This window comes from Ochotona curzoniae, unplaced genomic scaffold (assembly GCF_017591425.1).
Source record: "Ochotona curzoniae isolate NIBS_2020 unplaced genomic scaffold, NIBS_Ocur_1.0 contig_3643, whole genome shotgun sequence".
Classification (NCBI taxonomy): Eukaryota; Metazoa; Chordata; class Mammalia; order Lagomorpha; family Ochotonidae; genus Ochotona; species Ochotona curzoniae.
Window position 1 is genome coordinate 2891663 of NW_024465933.1, and position 24052 is coordinate 2915714.

At 43.2% G+C, this 24052-nt stretch overlaps 1 protein-coding gene across 2 annotated transcripts in view; it reads left to right on the plus strand.

The window, feature by feature from the left end:
- NYAP2 (neuronal tyrosine-phosphorylated phosphoinositide-3-kinase adaptor 2) overlaps positions 1-24052 on the plus strand; it is a 245167-nt gene that overhangs the window by 192574 nt on the left and 28541 nt on the right. Inside the window, exon 7 of one of the 2 annotated variants that reach the window (XM_040982790.1) lies at positions 13015-13118. In XM_040982790.1, the coding sequence (XP_040838724.1) occupies positions 13015-13118 (104 nt within the window). Of the gene's footprint in view, positions 1-13014; positions 13149-24052 lie in introns of those variants that run through there. The other variant, XM_040982791.1, reaches the window with a different exon arrangement.

Below are 24052 nucleotides of genomic sequence, written 5' to 3' on the forward strand. Positions count from 1 at the left end.
TGGATTTCCTTGTGTGCCCTGACTCCTGTGGGATGCTGTGACTTCAGTAACAGGCCTAACTGGCCCCCTGTCCTCTCTCATCCTTTAGCAATGCATTTTCATGTCAGATCTATTTCCCATCCCTTGCATCTGGGTTGGCCTTATATCTTTCATTGAGAATGGAATGAGAGGGAACGGCTGTGAGTTATTTTTTTGTGACTGAAACTACCAGGTGAACAAATGAGGTACATCCAGAAGAAAAACCTTTACCCAAAGTTCAGATCTGTAGTAAAATACAACATGGGGTGACAGAACCACAAGTGTGACCCCAGTTGACTGCATGGTGCCCATGTCTCCCCATCCAAAATCCCACGTAGGCACTATTCAACTGAAGTAGAACCACATGAACCAAACCAGTGTCAAGCTAAGGCACCGGGCTTGGATGTGTCACTGCAGGAGATAATAAAGAGATGATGTGTTCTGCTTGCATTTGTTCACCCACAAATACATTTTTTTTGTTATAATATCATAACATGGGATAATGGTGGTTAAGTTCAGCATTATTCTCAACTCGCAAAAAGTGAAAGGTGAAAATGAAACTTAGCCCCCTCCCCCGCATCTCCCGTCTCCGTCATGATCTCAGTTTTCACAGTCTTTCGTGCAACTGTCCTGTCTTCACAGGTTAGGACTGTGTGTTGATAAGGACTGCGAGTTCTGCTTGAGAGTCATGTTTGTTATGCAACCCGTCTGGCAGAATTCGGGCATTCACTGTAATTGGCACTTCGCCGCAGGAGGTTGACTGGCTTCCTCTTGGTTCTGCTTCAACCCTAGCAGCTGCAGGCTTCTGTGTCTACGACCCTCCAGGCTGTCATTCTGTACAACCAGCTCATGCACCAGAAGATGCTTCTCCACATGTTCTCTCTCCCCAGTCCTAGTTGGGTGCTTGGCATCTTCCTTGGGGAACATTTGCCAGCTCCTGCTGTTGAATTCTTCTCACTCTGGAATTTCACTCTCCCTTTTGGAATTCTGTTAGTAAACACATAACAGAATTCTCATTTGGAGAGTAATGTCAGGCATAACCCTCTGTAGCCCCACTTTTATTTCTCAGTGGAAAACTGTGACTTCTGTTGGCTGGAGTTTGGGTTCACTAGAGAAATTCTTTAATTTGTATTTCTCCAGATACTGGTAAGAAGAGCTTTGAGACACAATCCAAAAAGGGGACCTGGGAGTGAGTTAACAGTTTCAAGTAGAGCATGTCTTTATGGAGTTTGAATGTAAATAAGCACAGTTTAAAATGCAAAAGGAAAATTAAAAAAAAAATAGTAGAAGACAGTTACATCAAGGCAAACAGTTAGATCACTGAGCTGAACTTGCAGTAGGGATTGGTAATAAGTGGCATTTGTTATCCTTAACTGAACTGCCAGAGTCCAGCTCAAGCCGAGTTTGGAACTTGAGAAGGGTGTGTGGGGTGGGCATAGAAAAGAAATGGACCACTACGGTTTCATGACCATCATGGACAAATGCAAGAAAGCTGTCCCGCTTTTATATACAGAGTGCTGGTACAGCCTTTTTACTTCATGGTCAAGTGGGTGTTTCCAAGGATAATTCTGCCCTTTGTTTCACCTTAAAACTCTCAATAGAAGTTTTCAATAGACAGCGCATATCAATCGGTAACACATTCCTACTATAATCCTCATTCTACAACTTAATCTTGAATCAGTTAAAAGAGGAAATGCATCAAAAAATAATAATTGATAGCCATGCTTTGATTCCTTGATGTCAGCATTTGTAAATGAAATTTGGAGAAAGAATAAGCAACAAGTGTTTGTGATGCATTATGCAGTTATTAATGCTTAAAAAAAAGAGGGGGGAACCTAAAGACCAGGATGGTTAAATGGGGACAGCAGAAACAGAGACAGAATGAATAATAAAAGGCCCTTTTGCAGTTATCAGCAACATTAACCTCCAAGCTCACATTGATGGTAAAAAAAAAAAAAAAAGAAAAAAACCAACTCTGCAGCAGTAAACAATGCCTGAATAGATTACATAATTCTGTCTGGTGTCCATGCAAAGGAAGGTGAAACTGCCTTCAGGTGGTTGTAGAGACATCCGCTGGGCCCTGCTATACAGCGGGAAATTCCTTGTGGCCCTGCCTGCAATGGAACAGTTCTCCACACGCCTTCATGTCCTCCACACCCACTGCACAGACCCCAGCACTGAACTCTCAATTTTAGCCTAGAAAAATGGCTTGAGGCTGAGAGAAAATAGATATTAGAGCATTTGGGGTAGCTGTGTTCAGTGTGTATATTTGCAATGTCTGTCTGCACATGTGCATACACATATGTGATAGATCTCCATTTCCAAAGGAGCAGGGAAATAGAGGTACCTTCCCCAGTGAAGACACAGGGGATAGAAACTTTTGATGGGATCACTCACCAAGTCTGATATTACTTCTAGCAGTTTAATGGAAATAGTCAGAAATGTTTCTAGAAGCCTGGCTTAAGACCCATGGTTACAGAGCAAAGAACTGCTAGGCATACAACCATGACTGCACATACTGGGTTCAAGACGTGAGTAAGTCTGTGTTTCATGAACTAGCTTAGGCCAACACCAGAAACGCTCCTGTGGGCTTAAGTCCTACTTGGAGCACCTGGGCTGGGAGCAGGTTAGATCTTGCTGGGCTATAATACCTATTGGTATACATGTAAGCCAGGCCTGGAGGTGAACTAAGAAAAGGTCAGTTCACAGTACAGACTGGCATGAGTGAGAGACAGAACAGGGTGCAGGCAAGGCTGGATTGGTCTGCAACAGCTGCTGGTTTACATGAGGGCTGGAGTGAACCAGGTTGGGTTAGGCTGTTGCACCTGCAATTGAGAGTTGGGACTGGGAGTAGGCCAGGTGGAGCCAAGCTGTAGCACCTGTAGGAAAATGCTTAGACTGGAAGTGGGCCACCTCAAACTGGGCCACAGTACCTGCTAGCACACCCAAGACCCAGTTTTGGGAGTGGGCTTGGTGGTGGAACTTTGGGGACTTTGTTGCTGGGCTGCTGCTTCCACTGGTAAGTATGAGAGCTGGGACTGAGAGCAGGGCAGGCTAACATGCAGGATAATCAGAATCAGGGTACACCAGTCAGGCTACACTGCAGCACCAGCTGGTAAATTCCAGGATTGGGGACAAGTCATGTCGGGCTGGATTGCAGTCACCACTGGCAGGCGAAAGATCTGAATCTGGAAACATGCCTGGTGGGGGGACTGTGGGCAATCCCCTGCTAGACCGTACTTATCAGTGGTGAGCACAAGAAGCAGGGTTAGAGGGTGCAAGGCAGGACAAGGTGGAAGAATCTGTTGGCGTACATGAAGGCCAGGTCAGGGGGCAGGGCAGACTGAGCTAAGCCACAGTACCTTAGGTGTGTACAAGAGCTGGATAAGATATAAGCAGGGCCGGGCTAGGCTGCAATAGAAGTTGGCATGCACAAAAATAGGGGCTGGGAACAGGCCTGGTGGGGTCATTGGGGGTTGCTCTGACTAGGCCACAGTACCTGATGGTGTGTGTGAGGATTGGGTCTGTGGTGGTGGACTGCCTGGGCTGGGCCACAGCACCTGTCAGTTCATGTGAGGATACAGGTCTCAAGTAAAATTAACCAGGCAGCTGCAAACACTGGTATGTGTGCTGACTGGTACAAGTGACAGACCACACCTGACCCTGCACTATGGCTCACACAAGAGTCAAATTTGAGTTCAACCCAAGTGAAGTTTCTCTGGGGGAGTCCCCAAATGGGCCGCTGGATTCAAACCATGGCCACAGGAAAAAATCACAGAATGTATGGTCCAACCCTGGAGTGCTTGTATCAAGACTTAACCTCCTCAGTTACTGATGCACTGATACTATTGTAATAATAAAGGGAACTCTGTGGAGGGGAGGAGACTTGGGGAGCAGGGTAGGTAAAATTCCAGGAAAGTGATAATCACAATTTTTTTTTTTAAAAAGAAAATACCCCTGTCCTACCAACCCATATGAAGCAGTTTGGAGCTGGTGTAAGAAAGAAGTAAAACTAGAAGACTTGTTTCATTACATATGATGTTTTCTATGTTCAAACCCACAGTTACATACACAAGCTGAAGGATAATAAGGTGTAAATTCAAAATTTTCTCTAAGCTTATGGTAATTTATATCTGACCTGAATAATGTAATTTGCTTGTCATCTATGACAATTTGAATTAACGTCTTGTCTACTCATACCATGCCTTAGCTTTAAAAAACTGGTATATGTTCTATCTTATTTATATTTCACAGAAGTCTGCATGAATGGTCATGTATCATGGTTGGGTTATTTGTTTGACAAAACTGAGACTGAAGACAAATCAACTAAACTGCCTAGTGATGCTTTGCTGTGTAGTAGATTCAAATCAAGAAATTACCTTCAGGGCCCAGCGCGATAGTGTAGTGATTAAAGTCCTCGCCTTGCACGCCCAGGATCCCATATGGTCACCATCCTAATCTCGGCAGCCCTGCTTCCCATTTAGCTGCCTGCTTGTGGCCTGGGACAGTAGTGGAGGGAAGAGCTCCTGGCTCCTGGCTTTGGATTGGCTCAGCTCCAGCTGTTGTGGTCACTTGGGGAGTGAATCACCGGATGGAAGATCTTCCTCTCTGTCTCTCTTCCTCTCTGTATATCTGCCTTTCCAATAGAAATAAATAAATCTTAAACAAAAAAAGAAGTTAACTTCAGGTTCTTAATCCTAATGTGACTTTCCTTTTGTGATTTAATTGGCTTTAGTTTCCTTATTTTTACCTCCATGCTCCCAAACTCACTTCTTCATTCAATTATCCATTCATTTATTCATATATATTTTATTCAATCTAAAATTAGCAAGCAATGCATATATACCACAGGGGAAAAGAGTTGTTAGTGGCAAGAGTAAATATGGACTTAAAGTCTGTAAAGAGAGGCACCCAGAAAAGCCTCCCAGTACTTCATTATGCGTGGCACCTGAGTGGCCTGGGGAGTGAGATCTCAGGTGAATTAAGAAGAAAAGCAATTAAGGTCAAGAGCACAGGGTTTGTTAGGGCTCTGGAGCACAGGACCCACAGGGAGAGAAGCTGAAAAAGGAGCAGAGAGGAAGTGGAGAACCTTAATCTCTAATTTGAGTCTTACTTTAAGATGACAGGAAACCACTTATGGATTTAAAACTTGAGGCTTGTGGGATCCATCTGCATAATCAGCTAATTCAAGATCATTTTAAACCAAGAGAAACGGATGATAAAGATAAGTATGTGCCCCAAATAATACATCTTAAACTTCCTACAAAGAAATATTTTCTCTGCTGCTGTTCATGAAATCTCTCCATTCCTATAACTAATTAAAAGGCATTTATAACTGTTTGCATCATATTTATACACATAAAAAATAATTTTCCAGTACAAAGGAAAACAGTGTTATTACACCTTTGTTGTTATTGAAAATATTGAAACATTGCAGCAAGCGTTAATCCTGGTGGGTCAGGTGCTAGTTAAAAAGCTCTGATTCCATGGCACAGAGCCTGGCTTCATATCCCAACTACAGCATTAGTTCTAGCTTCCTGGTAGCACAGATGCTGGGGAGCAGCAGGTGCGATGACAAGCAGTGTCCCTGCCAGACACACAGGGGATCTGCATTGAATTTTGGGTGCTAAACTTCAACCTGGCCAAAGCCGATCGTTGTGAGCATCTGTAAGTGAGCCAGCATATAGGAGCTCTGTCTGGTTCTCTCCCTCAAAAAGGAGAAAGAACAAATTTTCAGAATGCTGCACACTTAGAAAGCACTTGTTTTTATTCTGTAGAGCTGTTGATTCAGCACTCCTGCGACAAAACAGCGCCCTTGCGGGAAGCAGATAACTTCAGTCTTCAAGGAAGGGGCGTAGGATTTTGGCTGATTTGTTGTTTTGTTTTGAGATTACTTAGTTATTTAAAAAGCAGAATTATGGAAAGTAGGTGAGAGGGGATTCTTTCTAACGATTTACTCTCCAAATGGCAGTAGTGGTCAGGGCTGGCCCAGGTTGACACCAGGATCCAAGAACGTTATCTGAGTTCTACATGTGGGTAGCAGGTGCCCAAGCAATTGAGCCATATTTTGCTCCTTTTCCAGGCTCCTTAGCAGGGAGCTGGGTCAGAAGTACAGCAGCCTGGGTGCACTAGAAGAAGCAGCTTTCTCCGCTGAGCCACGAAAATGGTCTCTTGTCAGATTTTATACTTGATTAGTATTGTCTAAATTTTACTAAACCACTGTATTTTTATTCTCAATTCCTTTTTTCCAGCAAGTAGGTTTGCTAAATCTGTGGCAGCATTCTGGAATCAAGAAATTGGGGGTATGTGCCTTGCTATAAACCACATATCTATTTCACGTCAGTATCATTCACGATTGCTCAGATTTGCTAATTACTTACTACAATATTATATAAACATGTGTCTTCTGTACACATATGCATCTTTTGGCTTAAATTTGATTTCCATGAAACATATGCATGGGACATGATACTCCGTGCTCTGAGGATTCCCTTAGCCCTGATAAGGAAAAAAAAATACAACTTGGTAATAATTGCATTCTCATTATAGAAATTTTAGAATTCTAACTTTTTTGGGGGAAAATAATTAACCTGTTTCAACAACTTAGATAACACATAAAGGACTTCCTTTCACATGCTCCTCAGAAACAAGTGAATCCTGCTAGAGAAACATAGCTGGTTCCGTGCCTGGCTGCAGTGCCTTGGCCTGGTTTCACCGCTGGGGCAGATAGGCACGCAGTGGGCCCTGGAGCAGGAGGCGGGCTACGTTGCCTCTGGTTGGCAAGCAGCTGGCTTTCCTTGGAAAAGCATTGGGGATATGCTACGCCAACGGAGCTCTGAAAGAATGACCTTGCAGTGTCCTAGGAAACGTCATAAAGGAGCAGGTTCAGACTGACTGAAACCGGTCTTGTAGCGGGACTAGTTCTGGAAGCTTTGTAATCCGGACAGAACCTGTATGAATAATGTTTCTACTGCCATCTATTGCTCAGCACAAGAACTACAATTCGTAATTTTTTTTTCAAATCGTTTGCTCGATTAAGATTGATCGATACATTCTAGCATTTGTGATTGCAAATACAAGGAAGAAAAATAAATGAATAAAGCAACCGTTACGAATGTGAAGTACATAATCCATATTTTAGGCCGGTCCCAAGGGTTTAGGCCGTTCCCCACTGCTTTCCCAGGCCACGAACAGGGAGCTGGATAGGAAAGCAGAGTGGCTGGGACATCAAGCAGCACCCGTATGGGATCCTGGTGCTCGAAACGCAAGGATTTTGGCCACTGAGCCATCGTGCCAGGCCCTCATTCTTCAGATTTGAAAGAGGCTATCCAATAAATTCTTCGGAGGGATCAGTTATAATGTTGTGCAGGGTAAATACTGTGATGAAAGAAACAGACATGGCTCCTATTTGAAGGAGCAGAATGTTTCTTAAAGGAGGCAAGGCAGGCAGGCAGGAGCGGTGCAAGGCAGGCAGGCAGGAGTGGTGCAAGGCAGGCAGGCAGGAGCGGTGCAAGGCCCCAGGCAGGGTGGAGCAGTGACACGGACCACCTTCCCTATCAACAAGCAGAGACCAGGCTGCAGCTGAGGCGGCCCGTGCAAGCTCTGCTGTGTCCACCGTGTCAAGAAGCGGCCTGGACATGAATGGCCTAAGCAGGGACCCCTGAAAGATGAAATTTACCTTTAAGCAGCAATAAGAACTAACATTTTTGAGATCCTATGATGTGTCAGTCCATGTTTTGATCATTTTGCTTGAATATCTTACTTCATTCTTACAATAATCCTATGCACAAGACAGGACTGAGTTGCGTAAATAAACTTTTGGAGCTGAAGTTTATTTCAGCCCTTCCAATAGAAGCCTAGCGTGTGATTTATCCAGTGCTGCTATTCTTAAAGGAAAAGCCGCTTACCGTTCCAGGAAAGCAGAAGACACGATTCCAGACAGGAAACATGGGAGATGACTATTATCCTCCTAAAGTTTATTTATATCTTTTTACAGTTTCTCTTGCAGGTAGCAAGTGAAAAAATTTTAATTGTAAACCCATCTACATTATTAGAAAAATAAAGCAGAGAATGCTGAGAAGAAAGAAGGAATGAAAACATTGACCTTAATAAACAAATCAAGGGTGTCTTTAGGTCATTTCAATTATTCCACACATTTAATTTTTCAGTATCAAAGAAATCAATGAAAGAACTTTAGAGCTTACATTTTGTGCTTCCCAAGGCTCTGGAAGATTTAAAAATGCTTCCCCTACTGAAGCCTGGTGTTTCCCTGTTCCAATTTGTTTTCTTGAGGTACGCTACTGGAAAACGTATTATGTCAGAATTTATCACTTGAGAAGTGTTTGAAGACTCGCAGTCCGCACAAAGCAACGGTTCTCCAATTCTTGGTTTCAGTAGAGGTTTGTTCTTAAAATTGTTACAGACCTCAAGAACATTCTTTATGTCTGCTAACAAATATTATCGTATTAGAAACTCAAATCAAAAGAATGTCATCTAGTGATGAAAATAAGCATGTTTATTTTATATGTTAACATAAACAGAAGTTTTGGAAAATATTTTCTAAAAGTATACAAAGTAATATATAGGCTGGGCTTGCTTTACACTGGTGGTTATCTTTTCCGTGTCCAGTGACAGAATATAGATTCTCATTTCCACTTGGGATTCAATCTTTTGAGACGTATTTTAGTTAAACACATGAAGGAAGCCTGCTCTTTTACATATTTATGTGAATAATAAACTAATATTTAGATTTCCTTTTCCTATAGTTACGGATAAGAGTCCCTTAAAACTCTTCTAAAAAACTATCTCCCAAAATTCAATGAATAGGAATTTCTGAAAAGTTGCTTGTAACACTAGCCGCAACTTTATAGACTCTGGTGCATTGAAACTCGTGGGTCTGAGGTTTTTGGTTCACAGGCTCAGGAGGCCAAACACCTCATCTCACAGCAAGGTGCCTGGTTCTGCTCCGGAGTTTGACTCCCTGCAAGTGTGTGCTCTAAGAGGCAGCAGGCGATGGACCAAGGCCTTGGGTGCCCACCTTGCATATGCTGAATGCAGGTTTAGTTTTGGTTGCCCGTCTTTGACTTAGTTTGGATATAGCTGTTATAGACATTTTGAGAGGAACTTAGCAGATGCAAAATCTTCCCTGCACTCAGTGTTTTTCAAATGATAGTAACATAAAAAAATTAAATCTCTATCAGTGTATCTCGAATTGAAAAGCGCAGGCTTTCACTCATCATGCTTTCTAACAATACACGTAGAAAATGCACTTCACTGAGTGTCATATGTCAACACATTTTATTATAAACATCAAATATCACTTTTGTTGATATCAATGATATCTTTTTTTAAAAGATTTATTTTTATTATTATTTTTTTTATTGGAAAGGCGGATATACAGAGAGGAGAGACAGAGAGGAAGATTTTCCGTCCGATGATTCACTCCCCAAGTGGCTGCAACGACCGATGCTATGCTGATCCGAAGCCAGGAGCCTCTTCCGGGTCTCCCACGTGGGTGCAGGGTCCCAAAGCCTTGGGCCGTCCTCTGCTGCTTTCCCGGGCCACAGGCAGGGAGCTGGAAGGGAAGCAGGGCTGCCGGGATTAGAACCGGTGCCCATATGGGATCCCGGGCGTGCAAGGCGAGGACCTTAACCACTTGCGCCACCGTGCTGGGCCCGATATCAATGATATCTTAATAAAATTCTAACTGTTAGGCTATCCTCAAGATTATAGTAAGAGATACAAATGTTTCAACATTTTAACTTTTACTTGAAAGTCACTTGTCATTTTCAAGTGTTATCAGATGTGTTTCTTGAAATAGGAGACTCCATTGATTTTCAAATTGGTAGAACGTGGTGCTACAACTTGTATGTGCTAAGGTGATGGTAAGTTTGTACACTGATTTTGGGTGTTTAGTACATTGTCAACACCATGAATAAGGCAAATGGTATCTTAGAATTTCTGTGAAAATAGATTTGGTCTCATGCCTCAGGCCTGCGAGGCTCAAACCCAAGGTCTTCCACAGAATGCCAACATTCCAAGAAGTCTTATCAATCATTCCAGCAGTAACAGGTTTATTATCTGATCCTTCAGATAATGCTAGGATATTACCTGATGGACACAGAACACTGAAAGCTTCCCACAGATTTGCAAGCCTTGGCTGCCTCCTAGGATGATGACTCAATAGAATGGAAAAGAGAAGAAAATGTGGATTTATGCAGTCCGCCCCCTTGGTTCCTTCTTAGAGGTCACACGACAACCATAGCAGCGATCAGATTTCTTCTATCTTTTCAGCACCATGTTCACAATGAGCTTGTCAGCAATGTACGGAGAAATGGGAGTTTTTTTTTTAAATCCAAAATTCGATTAAGTAGTTAGTTAATCAAGTATAAGATATGCGCAAAATCGGCTTAATTTTTTTAGATTTATTTTGCTTGCAAGTTAAGACTAGACAGAGACAGAGACAGAGAGAGAGAGAGATCTTCTGTTCACTGAATCACTCCCCAACTCAGCTCCCAAGCCAGAGCTGGGCTGATTCAAAACTGGGAGCCAGGAAAAGGGTCTCTCAAGGGGTGTAAGAATCCAAGGACTTGAGCCATGTATGCTCCTTTCCCAGGCCAATACGGGATGCCAGCACTATAGGTGGAGGATTAACCTGAGATACCACCACACCAGCCCCATCTTAGCTTTCAACTTAGTATTAAAGGGGTTTCATCCCATGTGGAAAAAAAAAATTGTATAAACCATTCAGTCCTCCCAAACTTCCAAAATGTATGTAATTTCTATGTAAACATTCTAACCGTTAATTAACTGAAATATTCAAAAAGCAAAATTGTGAAAGTTCATAGTTACATATATAAATATGCTGCATTTATTGTAGGATATATGGACATCTTAATACAGGCTTCAATTTGTGATGCAGTATTTGATACAAAGTGTTTGAACATGAAAACTATAGTGAAATGTAAGGCAAACTCAGGTGCTAGTTTTTCTTAAATATATCTTCCCCAAAATTAGAGCTTGCAATTAGTATGCTTTGACATATTTTAACACGAAAAGGCCACTCTGTGACTTTCATGAAATCCATACTTGGTGGAATCATGATGTGTCTTTCTTATACCAAAAGTATGAAATCTGGGGGGTGCAGGAGATAAGGTGCAGAAGAGATAGGTCTGCAGAATTTGAACGATCTTATTACTTTAGTGTTATGTGTTTTATTTAGGAGTTGTTTGCGTAAATATGCACTAGTCTCTGTGGCTATTCTAATTTCCTGCTTGGAAACAAGGCCAAAGAGAAAGAACTGGTAGAGAAGCTCAGCAAGGAGTCAAATCCTGTCACTGACAAGATGGCTGCCACAGCCGATGCTGTGCCTTCTCTCTTGGAAACCAGATCTACCTTCTGCTTCTCTCCAGCCAACGAGAAGCAAAATCCCAACACAGGTGAAGGTGGCTGTGGATTAAGTGATTCAAAATCCAAAGACATGTGAAGGTGGATGACAAATAAGTCATGTTGTTAGGTATGTGCAGTGAGCAGCTACAACCCCAACACACCCCGCCCCCCCATAATTCAAGATGAGAAACCCAAGAAGAGGAAGGCCCAGGAGGGTCTCTCAAGCGGCAGCCACAGCCACCTTGTGAAAGCACTCTCTTAGGAGCCCCGGGGAACTACTGGGGAGGACTGGGGTCCTTGTGGGATCACCACCTCTCCAGGCTGAGAGAGGACAGAACACATGTCATCTGAATTCTGTTCAAGTTTCACTAAACTTTCTTAGTTTCACTGTTTCTGAAAATACCAGGACAAGTCCATATTTGTAGTTTTGGGGAAAATTGTTTGTGTTGGGGAGAATGCTGTGAGGACTTGGGAAAAATAAGTTGGGAGGTTATTTTTCTAATTTTTCGGTAAATTTGCAGAAGTGACCGTTCCCCCCTCCACACCCCCCCAAAAAAAAGAAAAAGAGAAAGAAAAGAAGGATTTGGCTTTATTTTAAGAAAGCAGAATTGGCCCTCTCTAGTGCCATGCGGTACACTAAATACTCCTTATTAATACTTCATGGAATCCTATACCTTTGCTTTCTATACAATTCCCAGTTTTCACCAGATAATTTTAGGCACAATATCTATGATTCCTGATCAAAGATAAACTCCATTTAAATATACACAAGAAAATTGGTGCTGTCTTTATGCCCATAAGCTTAGCATCTTGTGTGGTACATGGCATGTAGTTGGCTTTTGATAAGCATTTGTTAAAGGCACAAAGATTAAACAACTCCTCAAGTTGTAGCACCCACAAGCCGCATAGAAATCCTTTTCCCAAGGTCTGTTGGTTTCTTCAGTAAGGGTTGTTCAATTACCCCAGCTGTAATCCGACCAAGAGGGCCCTTTATTCCTGCCATGACATCATCAAGCACATCACTTGCTTAATAATCCATGTTCTGAGACAGACTGAGCTACAGCATAGCAACAGACAATTTCCATTATTGCTTCCTGTCAATTTTATGGCTCACAGTAGGTATCAAATCATGCACAGGTCTGAGAAGATAGTTACAAAATTTAAAGCAAATCAATGTTCGTTGGCGATGTCTTACAGTGAAATGTGATCCACGTAGTCATGGAAGAAAAGTGGGGAGGGTTGATTTAGAGAGAGCATCAAGGATGAATCATGGAACATCACAAGCTGTTATTTCCCTTCCGGGGGATGTTGTCGCTCTAGTAATCGCTGCACAGAAACCCACACTAAGCCAAGTGCAAGGTACAAGGAGACAAGGGAGCGCTTGTGCCTAGGGAGTTGCACACTCTTCTCCAGGAGCTGTTCTCCCACTACGACTTCCTTTGATTGTTGGTTGTTAAAGTGTTTGATCACCTCCCAATTATTAGCAAACATTGGAAGTATGTTGTGTAGATCTAGCACTTGTAAGCAAACAAAAGGAGAGACCGTGATCTGTTTCATCCTTGCAGATGTTGCTTAGCTAACATGTCTTTCTTTCCTCTGTATTCACAGAACCTAAAGTAAGCTGCAAACTAGGCCGATCTGCATCTACATCAGGTGTGCCTCCTCCGTCAGTTACCCCTCTCAGGCAAAGCAGTGACCTGCACCAGAGCCAGGTACCATCATCGTTAGCCAATCGTGATTGACTTCCTGTGATGCCACATGCCCAGTGCCTCCCCTGTCTGTCATGTGTGGCTCTAGACCGCTTTTGCATTTGCTTTTATTTCTCTGTGTGTGTATGGGCAGGCAGGGGGAGTTCTGGCTGTCTGTGTTTCCATCCGAAAGGAAATCTCTTTCTTCTTTGTGAATCACCTTCCTTCCGAGGTGAAACCCTGTTTACTAGTATCAGGTCGTTTTTGTCTCTGGTTTCCATCATTCTGTATTATAAATGTAGTAAATTTGTATTCTATGTATTTGCTTAGTGGTTGTTTTTAAAATTCCTTCTCTCGTCCATGTTTTGTGTACTTTTATACTGTCCCTGAAAATTTATCAATATTTGATAAATTTATCTACTTTGTTTCATGTGAATTTCTTTTTAAATGTTTTGTCTACAATTCTTGCACAGATGTTGTCAATGAAGCTGTATATAACTTTAAGCCCTTATCATATTATACTGTAATATTTGTGGCAGCTTTATTTAGCTTGGAGCATGGTTATGAGATACTCTGAATATTGGTGACCTTATGCATACTCATATGCTTACTCATTTGGATTGAATATGGCAGCGAGTCTTTTTTAGGCCATAGAGACAAGCTGACTGACCATATCATCCAGGTATTTACCAAAAACTGTAGATAAATAAGCCAGATTTGAAGAAGTGACTTTTCTCTTACACGGAAAACACCAGAAATGTTCTTGGAAAGGGAATGTGTGTGTCCATGCATGGTAAATGAACTCTCTATTATCATTTGAAGAAAAGAGACCAGAAATAAAGACAGAAGCTAAAGTATTTAACTTTTTACAGTACACTATGTTGCTGTGATGTGCATTGGAGGGCATGACTGAATGGGAAATTCTGTATGGGAAAGAACGCTACACACGTCTTCTCTGTAACTCACCCAAGGGAATTCAATGCATTGACTAAATTTGTGAGGAGTAACTGCTGGCGCTGTGAAGTGCTCTGGGTGTGAAATGGAATACTGTCATCCTGGAGCGAGTTCCCTCTGCTTCCTAGCCTTAATCTTTGCCTTTGTGAAACTCTCCTGAAACAGTAGATTGCAAAAGTAGCGATGCTATCTCTGTGGGAACTGCCTAGTACTGATGAACAAACCACATATTCATCAATTAGTTTAAATGTCAGGCTACTCTAAAAAGTATAACTAAGCAGAATAATTGCATTTTTGATAATAGAGACATTGCACTTTATAATATTTTTATCTGGCTTAAAAATGTTCAGGTTTTGATTTATGAATGTTTCATGTATCTACTAATACAAGAAATGAGAAACTTATCCCAGTGGTATCTGAAGTATCACTTAGAGTCCCTGTGTCTTAATTTAAAATGTTAAATGCCTTTGCAACTAAATGTACTTGAATAGTTTCAGGGTATAAAGCTGAAACAGTGGAACACTGGAGGAATAAATACTAACACAACCGTAGGAAGAGAGAGAGAAAAAAAAAGCTTATCCAAAGATATCTAAATCTGAAAAACAGTGGATCCAAAAAGAAGAGAATTTTAGGGCCTTGCTGAAGTTTGCATCACATACAATCAATTTTCCTGAGATGCAATCCTTGCTATGACAATGCCCTCCGTATCACACAAAGGTTTTGTATATTTTGTTTTGGTTTGCCTTTTTCTGGTAGTCTTTGTGGTTGCTTAATCCTAAGAGCTTTCGACTCTCAGTGGAAGTGGGTCTCTAGAGAAATGTCCTGATTGAAGGGCACTGTACCTTTGCAGTATCGACTCTTTGCTCATCTGAAATGATCACTGGAAAATGCTATTCACCCTTGTATGTCATCACCTTCCTTAGCTGTTGTCAGAAAATGTGGTACAACCAAATCGTAGCGTATGAGCCAGCAGGGCTCGGGCCTAGAATGCTGGCTGGTGGGCATCCCTGTGGTTTATGATTAGGTGTGGTACAGATTTAATCCAAAGTCTGGAAATAAAAAATAAGCATAGTCAAGTCAATGTTGTTCTGTATTTTTACGATCCAGTTAAAAATCTTTATTATAGTTCCCGTTTCCCCATAATTCCCACATCCTCAACCAAGCGTCCTGACTGAGATTTCTGTGTCACAACTGCAGTGGCACCTCCCTGTCCTCAGGAAAGTAAAGCGATGGTAAAAGCCAATTCAATCCATGGAATCAAAGGGTGGATATTCACATACCAACTTGAGTACAGAGCACATGGCACTAACAAACAAATCAACTCATTCTGGTCACTTTATTTTGTAAAGGTTTAGGTATTCACATTAAAAGCAGATTGAGAAAGAGAGAGAGGGAGGGAGAGGGGGAAAGAGAGAGAGAGAGAGAGAGAGAGAGAATGAAGGAAAGAAAGAAGAAAGACAGGGAGAGAGAGGGAGAGAGGGAGAAAAAGATGGAGAATCTTACATCCTGGTTCACTCAGCAAATGACTGCAACAACTGGAGGAGACTGGTCTGAAACCTTGGTGAGCCAGGAGCTTTTCTTCATTGGAAAGGCAAAATGCGGAGAGTAGAAGAGACAGAGAGAAATCTACCATCCATTGGTTCTCTCCCCAAGTGGCCGCAACACCCAGAACTGAGCTGATGTGAAGCCAGGAGCCCGAAATTTCTTCCGGGTCTCCCACATGGGTACAGGGTCCCAAAGCCTGTGGCCATTCTCTATTGCTTTCCCAGTCCACAAGCAGGGAGCTGGATGGGAAGAGAGCAGTTAGGATATGAACCAATGCCCATATGAGATCCTGGCCGATAGAAGATGAGGGTTTAGCCACTAGACTAGCATGGCAAGGCCAAAATCCAGAAGTCTTAACAAAAGATTGATAGGTTTCTTGCTATGAATTCACAAGAAAACTAGTCACTAAACCTAAAGCCAATGACAGCAGTGGTAGTCTATGGAGGAAGAGTGTAACCACCACCCCCGCATCACAGAAACGCCTGTCTCTTCACACTGCTGTTCACAGCCTGCCTTGTCTGCTATTACATGACATGGCTGGAGCTTTGTAAAAGGTATCTCAGGTAAAGGTAGGAAGAAACAGTGACCGTTACTCCAGCAGAGATGCACATAGGAAGCCACAAGTGATTGCCATCCGCTCTTGGAAACCTGCAGTCAGCAACGACCGACTTACCCGTTGCCCCACACCAGGGTGCTGAGACCCCTTGTGGCCCACCAGCAGGGTTTGTACATAAACAAAAGTTCAGAGAACACTTGCTTGTTATGGCAATTGGCTCGCGCTCCATGTCTCTACAGCAAACACGCAATATATCCAATTGCATACTCTCATTTAGCTGGGATTTCAACACACAGAAGAAACATTGGAAGCAGGGGATAGAAGGATGGGTTATATTATTTTCTGGAACTCAGAGGAATGAAAATCAAATTTTGTTCTTTCTTACCTCCTTCCTAAATACAGTAGAAGAGGAATGATTTGAGATATTTCCTCAGAATTTTATTGCAGCATGCTCCATGCTTGAGCGTTTGCACTCTGATTGTATTTGTGAGCCTTTTATTAGAAAGTTAATTCATTTATTTTTTCACTTGTAAATCCTAGAAGTTATCTACTGAATGTAGAGCACCACCGCCTCCTCTTCCCCTACCCTTGGAGCAGAGTAGAAAGCCATGCACTCAGAAGTAAATGAAGTGAGGATGTGTAGACAGAGAATCAAGTGCCTGTGGTTCTCCCATCCCAGCAGAGCACCGTGGGGATGGCTCCATCCACAGCTTTGTACGTGGATGGAGCAACTGAAGCTTGCTCCACATAAAGTCCCATGTTTGTTGAAGAATGCAGTTGTTGGCAGCTGTCTGCAATCCAAAGTACAGGTATGCTCAAACAGATGTTTCCCAGAAAAGGTTGAAATTCATTGTTTTGGGAAAGAAGATGAGAGCCCTACCATCTCTCTCTCTCTCTCACACACACACAGACACACACACATACAGACACACACACACACACACACACTTGTTTTCACATAGCATGCCCCTGCGTCACACCAAGGAATCACAGAGCTGATGCGAGGGTTGAACCTCACCGTCTCCCTGATGATTGCTTGGTTTTGTAAACTGGATTATCTCTGATTGCTAATGTATTTTGGGAGGAGGAGACATGCATTGCAGTCATAAACACTCACATCTCCGTGGACAGCAGCGCACAGAGCCTCATCTCTGGAATCATCATGTTTCATTTCATTGCCTGTGTGCTGTGGTGTCTCTGTTCTCACTGTCTAGGACAGGCCTCCCTCAGCCCTGTCCATTTTGTAATCTATTGATCTGGAAGGCAGAAAGAGTAAGAGAGAGACAAGAGCGAGAACATTCCCACTATTGGTTCACTCCCCTAAATACCCTTAGTCGTCATATCATGAGGCAGGCATTCAATCTAGGTCTACCCTGCAGGAGGGTGGCAGGGCTGCGACCCCTTGAACCATCGCCTGCTACCTCCCTAGATGTACATCAGTGGGAGGCCAAGATAAGAAATGGAGTTAGAACTGAAACCCAGGTCCCCTGATACACACCATGGATGCTTCGCCATGTTTCATCCATGCTTCATCATGGATGCTTGGCACATTCGTTCCCTGTCCAGTCCTACTGGCTGCTGTGCCCAGCCCCCAAGTCCTTTTTGAATGCTGATCAGCTCTCATTCTGGATAACACCCATTTCCGTTCAAGACTGTTTTTCAAATATGTATTTCTTTTTGAAGAAGGTCTCCAACTCTGCTTCTGCCTAGTGAACCTGCCCCAGTGTAGCAGAAGCAGAATCGGTTGTCTTTTCCTGTGGGCTGCCCTGTCGCTCAGGCCAGCACAGCAGCCAGTAGGACTGGACAGGGAACAAATGTGCCAAGGAGCCCAGCACTGTGTGTTTCTAGACATGTCCAAATGTCACAATTGTTTTATAGAAAAGTATAAAAAAGAATGAAAATCATTTGAAGTTGAGGACTTTAGTTTAGTATAGGCGAGGAATAAGGAGAAAAGTTTAAATGTTTTCCAATTCAATTTCTGGCATATCATGGAGCCCTCAAAATTCTTCCATTGCCTGACTTAGCATTTCTCTCTAAATATATTTTGTTTTGGTAGCCTTGGGTTATTTTTTTCTGAAACGATCTGACTTTTGCCTCTGTTCTTCCGTCTTTAATATTTTTAGAGTGGTAGGGTGTTTTGACTTGTCTAACAGCCCTTGCAAATCTTTGTGAAGATACCTCCCCCTTCTTGGGCTCTGTGAGTTCTGGGATTTCATTCCGCTTCTATACAGGCAGAACATTGGCACATAAAATGAACACAGGAGACGAGACCCCGATAAAAGCCAACGACAAAGAGGACAACACCTATGAGATGTGGACGCAGACAGGAAACAGTTCATCCACTCAGTGCCACTGCAACCTGAAAGCCCGTGTCTTCATTCAGTTTTGCTTTGAGCAGACTAAAGTAGGGAAACAAAAACATAACCCAAGGGCAGCAGGCTAAATGACAGAATCTCCCTCTCTGTTCACCGCGATCCTGAAGCTACAAGAGCAAAGTCTGAAACAAAGCCCAAGGCAGAGGAGCGTCCCTGGTGTCCCTAGAATTCTCACCCACCAGTGACATGAAAATGGCTGATTTCCTCAAGGCTCTGTAAACTAGCTCAGTTCTGAGTCACTGCAATGCCTTCTCCATGCTGTTGCATGTGTATTTTAAAGACTTCCTGTCTGGAGACTACGATTCTTTGGAAGACAGGAGAACAAACCGTCATAGGGAAGTGTAGAAATACATAAACACATAGTCATGGGGCATCTACCGCACAGAGTCACGCCGCTGATCTCGTGGGACAATGGGCAATCCTACCTCTACCATCTGCGGTTGAATTGTTGAGTAAATCATAATAGTTATTATTGTTATTTGCTGTTATTACTATTGTTATTATTATTATTACGACTCTGGTATTCCAAGTCTTCCTGTGAGACCTGAATTAGGAAAACACTTGGACGTTGCCTGTGCCCTTTGCACAGTGGGTCTGACTGCGTGGGAATGGAAATGCAGCAGAAGTGAGCATCGGGGCAGTCATTACACTTGCCCTCACTTCCGAACACGCAGCCCGCTTCCCACCGTCGCAGAGTCTCTGCAGGTGCACGCCACAGGTTTTGCACATGGTGCTCCTCATTCACTTCTCAAGGCGTCTAAGCCAGGTTGGCATACATTTCCCAACATGTACCAACCCAACAGGGTTTGGAAAACTCCCCTTCAGCTCCACGAGCAATGTTAGCCTCATCTTGGAGACTTTTTTTTTTTTAAAAACCTGTACTAATTTCCAACTGTAAAATAGAGCATTCTGTTGAAAAAAGATTATGATGAAGAAACTGTGGTGGTCCGTATTTACCAAAGAGCCTAGGTCTAAAACTCTGAAATGTGAAATTGAGTTCTTACAAGAGATAAGAATGTCAGTGGTTTAATGGGTCTGCTTCCCTGTATTATTCCATATGTGCATTAAAGTAATGCAAGAAAAACAAATAAATACGTATTATCTATCAGGCGCTCTCTGTAGTCCTGTCTCATGGGTTTACACAAAAGTTAGGATAGCTTGTTTGTGGAACTTTCCATGAACTGCAATGAATGCACATTTAAAGAAGTTTCATCATCTATGTAAAAAAAAAAAAACTGGATCCAGCAATAAAGGTGAAATATTCTGATTGTTTAATTCCCACTTTATGTAAGAAGTAGAAATGGCAATATCACAGACCGCTTTTACGATAATCTGCAGTATGGGTTAGGGCTTTTCGATCTATTGCTCAGCCATTGAAAGTTTATGAACTTGATTTTGTTGGAGCAGCTCCCTGACTAGTTAGTCTCTTAGTAGTGACATTATTGAATGCAGTGAAACACAACACACTCACACTTGCCTCCAATAATCTTGCCAGTAGACCAGAGGGGAGGCTGTGATAAGTAGGGGGGTATTCTCCTAGAATTGTTGAACCAATGCACAAATAGGAGTGGGGTTTGCAGCCGAAGGGCTCTGTGTGGTGTCTGTATATTGTGCTCAGCCCCTGAAATTGCCACTCCAGCTGTCAACCCACTATGGCTACTGAAGTCTGTGCAGCCAAATTCTTTAAGAACAAGGAATAGCAGACGCTACTGGCGGAAGTTGGCACAGTGAAAATTATACCCAGCTGTAGGCCTTCCAGTGGTGCCTCTGCTGTGCTGGCGGTGCAGCTGGAAGCCTTGTCCCCTGGGACTTACTCTGCTACATCAACAGATGCGGTCACATGTCTTGTCCAGACTTTGTTCTCAGGATGTTTCAGAGTTCCATGATCTGAGACACTGGGCAGGATTGAGAGGAAGTGGGAATTAGGTAAGCTCCCAGGCTCCGAGTGTAGGCAGCTCTATGGGCTGGAAGGCCTTGCTCAACGTAGCTGCTTTCTCTGCCAAGGGGGAGCCCTGTGTGGTGGCTCTGCAGGATGAATGAGGGCATGTATGGTCATGGGCAGATATTATCTTCTGGAAAAAGAATAGTCATTTTTTTTCTCATCTTCCCTAATTTCCCTTCTTCCAAAAATTTCGACTTTCCTGGAACATTTGTGGTGTGGAGTAGCTCTTCTGGATGAGAGAGATTAATGTGGAGTGGATGGTCAGTGCACCCGAGTACCTGGATCTCGCCAAGAGCTCTGAGTGCGTGGGGATGATGGCACAGAAGAGGCATCCCACCAGCGTTATGGCTGCCCTCCGGCTTCCCTGAACAGTGCAGTGTAGCCTCCACCTGTCTGTGGCCCAGCGCTAGATCCGATGTATGCACTGTTCCTTCCGTCACTTATTCCTTACACATCATGGAATACGTATGCAGTGTCTGACCTAGTAGGTTTCATGTGTGGATTTGCAGCACATTAGCTTCATTTCAGAAATGTTCCTAATACGACTTTTCTATTTGAAAGGCAGTGTGAGCTGTAATGAAATGTTAAGGCCTTATAAAAAGCAATTATGTGCGTGGATCAAGACAAAAAGATGCAGATATGCAGGACACATTTCTGCTTACCTCAGCATTTACTTGACGCTTCCCCCAAGCCAGTTTTGTGGGTTTGTTTGTTTAAAGCCAAAAGTACAAGCCTTACAAAATTGTTGATCTTGCTTTTGAAAAGAATTAAGCTTGTAGATGGGGCTGCTGACCCAGAACCAAAATGTTAGCTGGTCACATGGCGCCACCTTGTGTCTACAATACACACTGCAAATTGTGTCTCAAAACACAAGTTTGAACATAGAGAAGATACACCATTTGGGGTAAGCAATACAACACTTGCAAAAACCCAGATAAAATTCTCTGATACCATCTTTTTTTTGCCTTTTTAATCACTTTGGCCTTGCATTTTTAGGCCATGTAGCTTTCACATATACTTTTTCTATACATTGAAGGAGGGGATGGCAGGAAGCAGTGAACCAGACCCAATGAAATCTAAGTATTCTGCGTTATTGATGAGTCAGTACAGCTGCTTTCGCTCACGCTAACAACGTTTCCTGCTGTTTTAGATTATCTCCATTTAAGTAGCTCTCATGGAGGATTGACTGTGAACGTGGCACAGTGTTCAGGATCTTGTCACATTTGTCTCACAGCATAGTAATAAAGGAGATAAGAATGCTCCCATTCTCCTGATGAATAAACTGACACCGGAGAGAACTTCCGTTGCTTGAGGTGCCTCCCAGCTAGTACGGGGCTGTTTAGACATGAGGCGTGAGCATGGTTGGTCATGGCTCCTCCACCCTTGGTGTATACAGAGATGCTTCATGCAAAAACAGAGCTTTCTCTCTGAATTTGCGTTCTTCCTGGAATTTACCTCTTTGACTTCTTGAGGGAGTTGCCTTTTCCAGGTTCAAAACTTCCTAGACACATGTAAGTCCGACTAGGGCTTTCATCAAACAAACTGCTACCAAACAGGAAGATACCCACGGCTGAGATGAGGTTAGAGTGAATTCCTGGAAGAAAAGTAATGCCAGTGAGGGTGTACGAGTGTGTGTGCGTGTGTGTGTGTGTGTGCACATGGGTGTGTGTGTTTGCGCGCGCACATGGGGGTGTGTGTGTGCGCGTGCGTGTGTGTGTGCGTGTGTGCACATGGGTGTGTGTATGTGTGTGTACGTGTGTGCACATGGGTGTGTGTATGTGTGTGCGTGCGTGTGTGTGCACATGGGTGTGTGTGTGTGTGTGTGTTTGTACACATGCATGAGCTGATAAGACTTAAGCACACCTTTCTCTCCATTCTAGAACACACACAAGCACACACGCCTTCCCACACATGTGCGTGTAGATAAGGCCTTCTAGAACACTGGGGTGGCTTAAACCACAACGTGGGAGAGGCAAAGGATGTGCAAAAGATTTAGCCAGCTTGTGGGTTTTCAGAGTTGTCCTGTGAACAGACACTTTAAAGATACAAGAAGAATTCTAACGTCACTTCAAAGCATTTTTTTTTCCTTTTAAAAAAATTTTTATTGGAAACTGAGATATACAGAGAAGAGGAGAGACAGAGAGGAAGATCTTTTGCCTGCTGATTTATTCCCCAAGTGAGCACAACAGCCAGAGCTGAGCTGATCCAAAGCCAGGATCCAGGAGCCTCTTCTGGGTCTCCCTCATGGGTGCAGGGTCCCAAGGCTTTGTGGTATCTTCTACTGCTTTCCCAACCATAAGCAGGGAGCTGGATGGGAAGCTTGGCCACTGATATTAGAACTGGTGCCCATATAGGATCCCGGCATATGAAAGGTGAGGACTTTAGCTGCTAGGCTACCGTACTAGGCACCAAAATCATTTGTTTTCTTGAGTAAATGCTGTTTTGAGCCAGTTAGCAATCCCTGGCTGTCAGGCATCTTGACAAGGATGGCATCTGGAATTTAGAAGGCAACTTGGTCTCAGAAAGTGATGCAATTATTTGAAGGCGCAAAAGGCATCAAGGACAGTCCTATCCAACCCAATTGTATTTGCATCTGGAAGAGACACAAGAGCATTTCAGGAGAATCCAGCAGTCCATTTTGCTTATCGTTCAAGTTCTAGTCTAGGAACGACCCCAATCTAAGCTGCCACAAACCAAGGCAGCCTTGGAAAAGTCACACAGACACGTCTGGTGGTTACTGGCTCCACACCTCCTGGAAATTCCAAGGGTGTTCATTTTTCTATCCATGTGAATTAAGACAATAAACATTAAAGTGTATTTCAAGTGCGAATGACTAACTCCAAATGTTGCATCGAGTCATTCAGTGTTCAGAACATGGACTCCGGAGCGTTTTGTGTGAAGGGTTGAGCACTTCGCAGAAGGCATGCTGCTTCCGGGGGGCTGTGGAAGCTCAGGCCAGGAAAGTGGAAGGAGGTGCCCGTGTCACTCCAGCCGCTTTAGGATGTGGGCTTCTTTAGCTTCATCCAAACGCTCCTTGAAAGATTGTCAAGCAATTTTGTGACAATTCAGTGCAGTTCACCCATTGCCCAGCTCTATCTCTTCTCACCAACTTGTCTACAGATTCATTCTTTTTTTTTTAAGATTTATTTTATTATTATTTTTAATTGAAAAGGCAGATACACTGAAAGAAGGACATAGAAAGAGGAAGATGTTCCAGTTACTGATTCACTCCCCAAGAGGCCACAGGGCTGGAGCTGAGCCGATCCGAAGCCAGGAGCCAGGAGCCAGGGATCAGGAGTCAGGGGTCAGGAGTCAGGGACCAGGAGCTTCCTCTGGGTCTCCCACATGGGAACAAGGTATTAAGGCTTTGGGCTATACTCTACTGCTTCCCAGACCACAAACAGGGAGCTGAATGGGAAGTGGAGCACCCAGGACATGAAGTGGCACCCATATGGGATCCTTGTGGGTGCAAGGTGAGAATTTTAACTACTAGGCTATCATGCTAGGCCCCACACTGTCTTTATATTAGCAAGAGAGTACCTGGGTGTTAGCATCACCTGTCAAAATCCTACGGGTTCCGCATCCT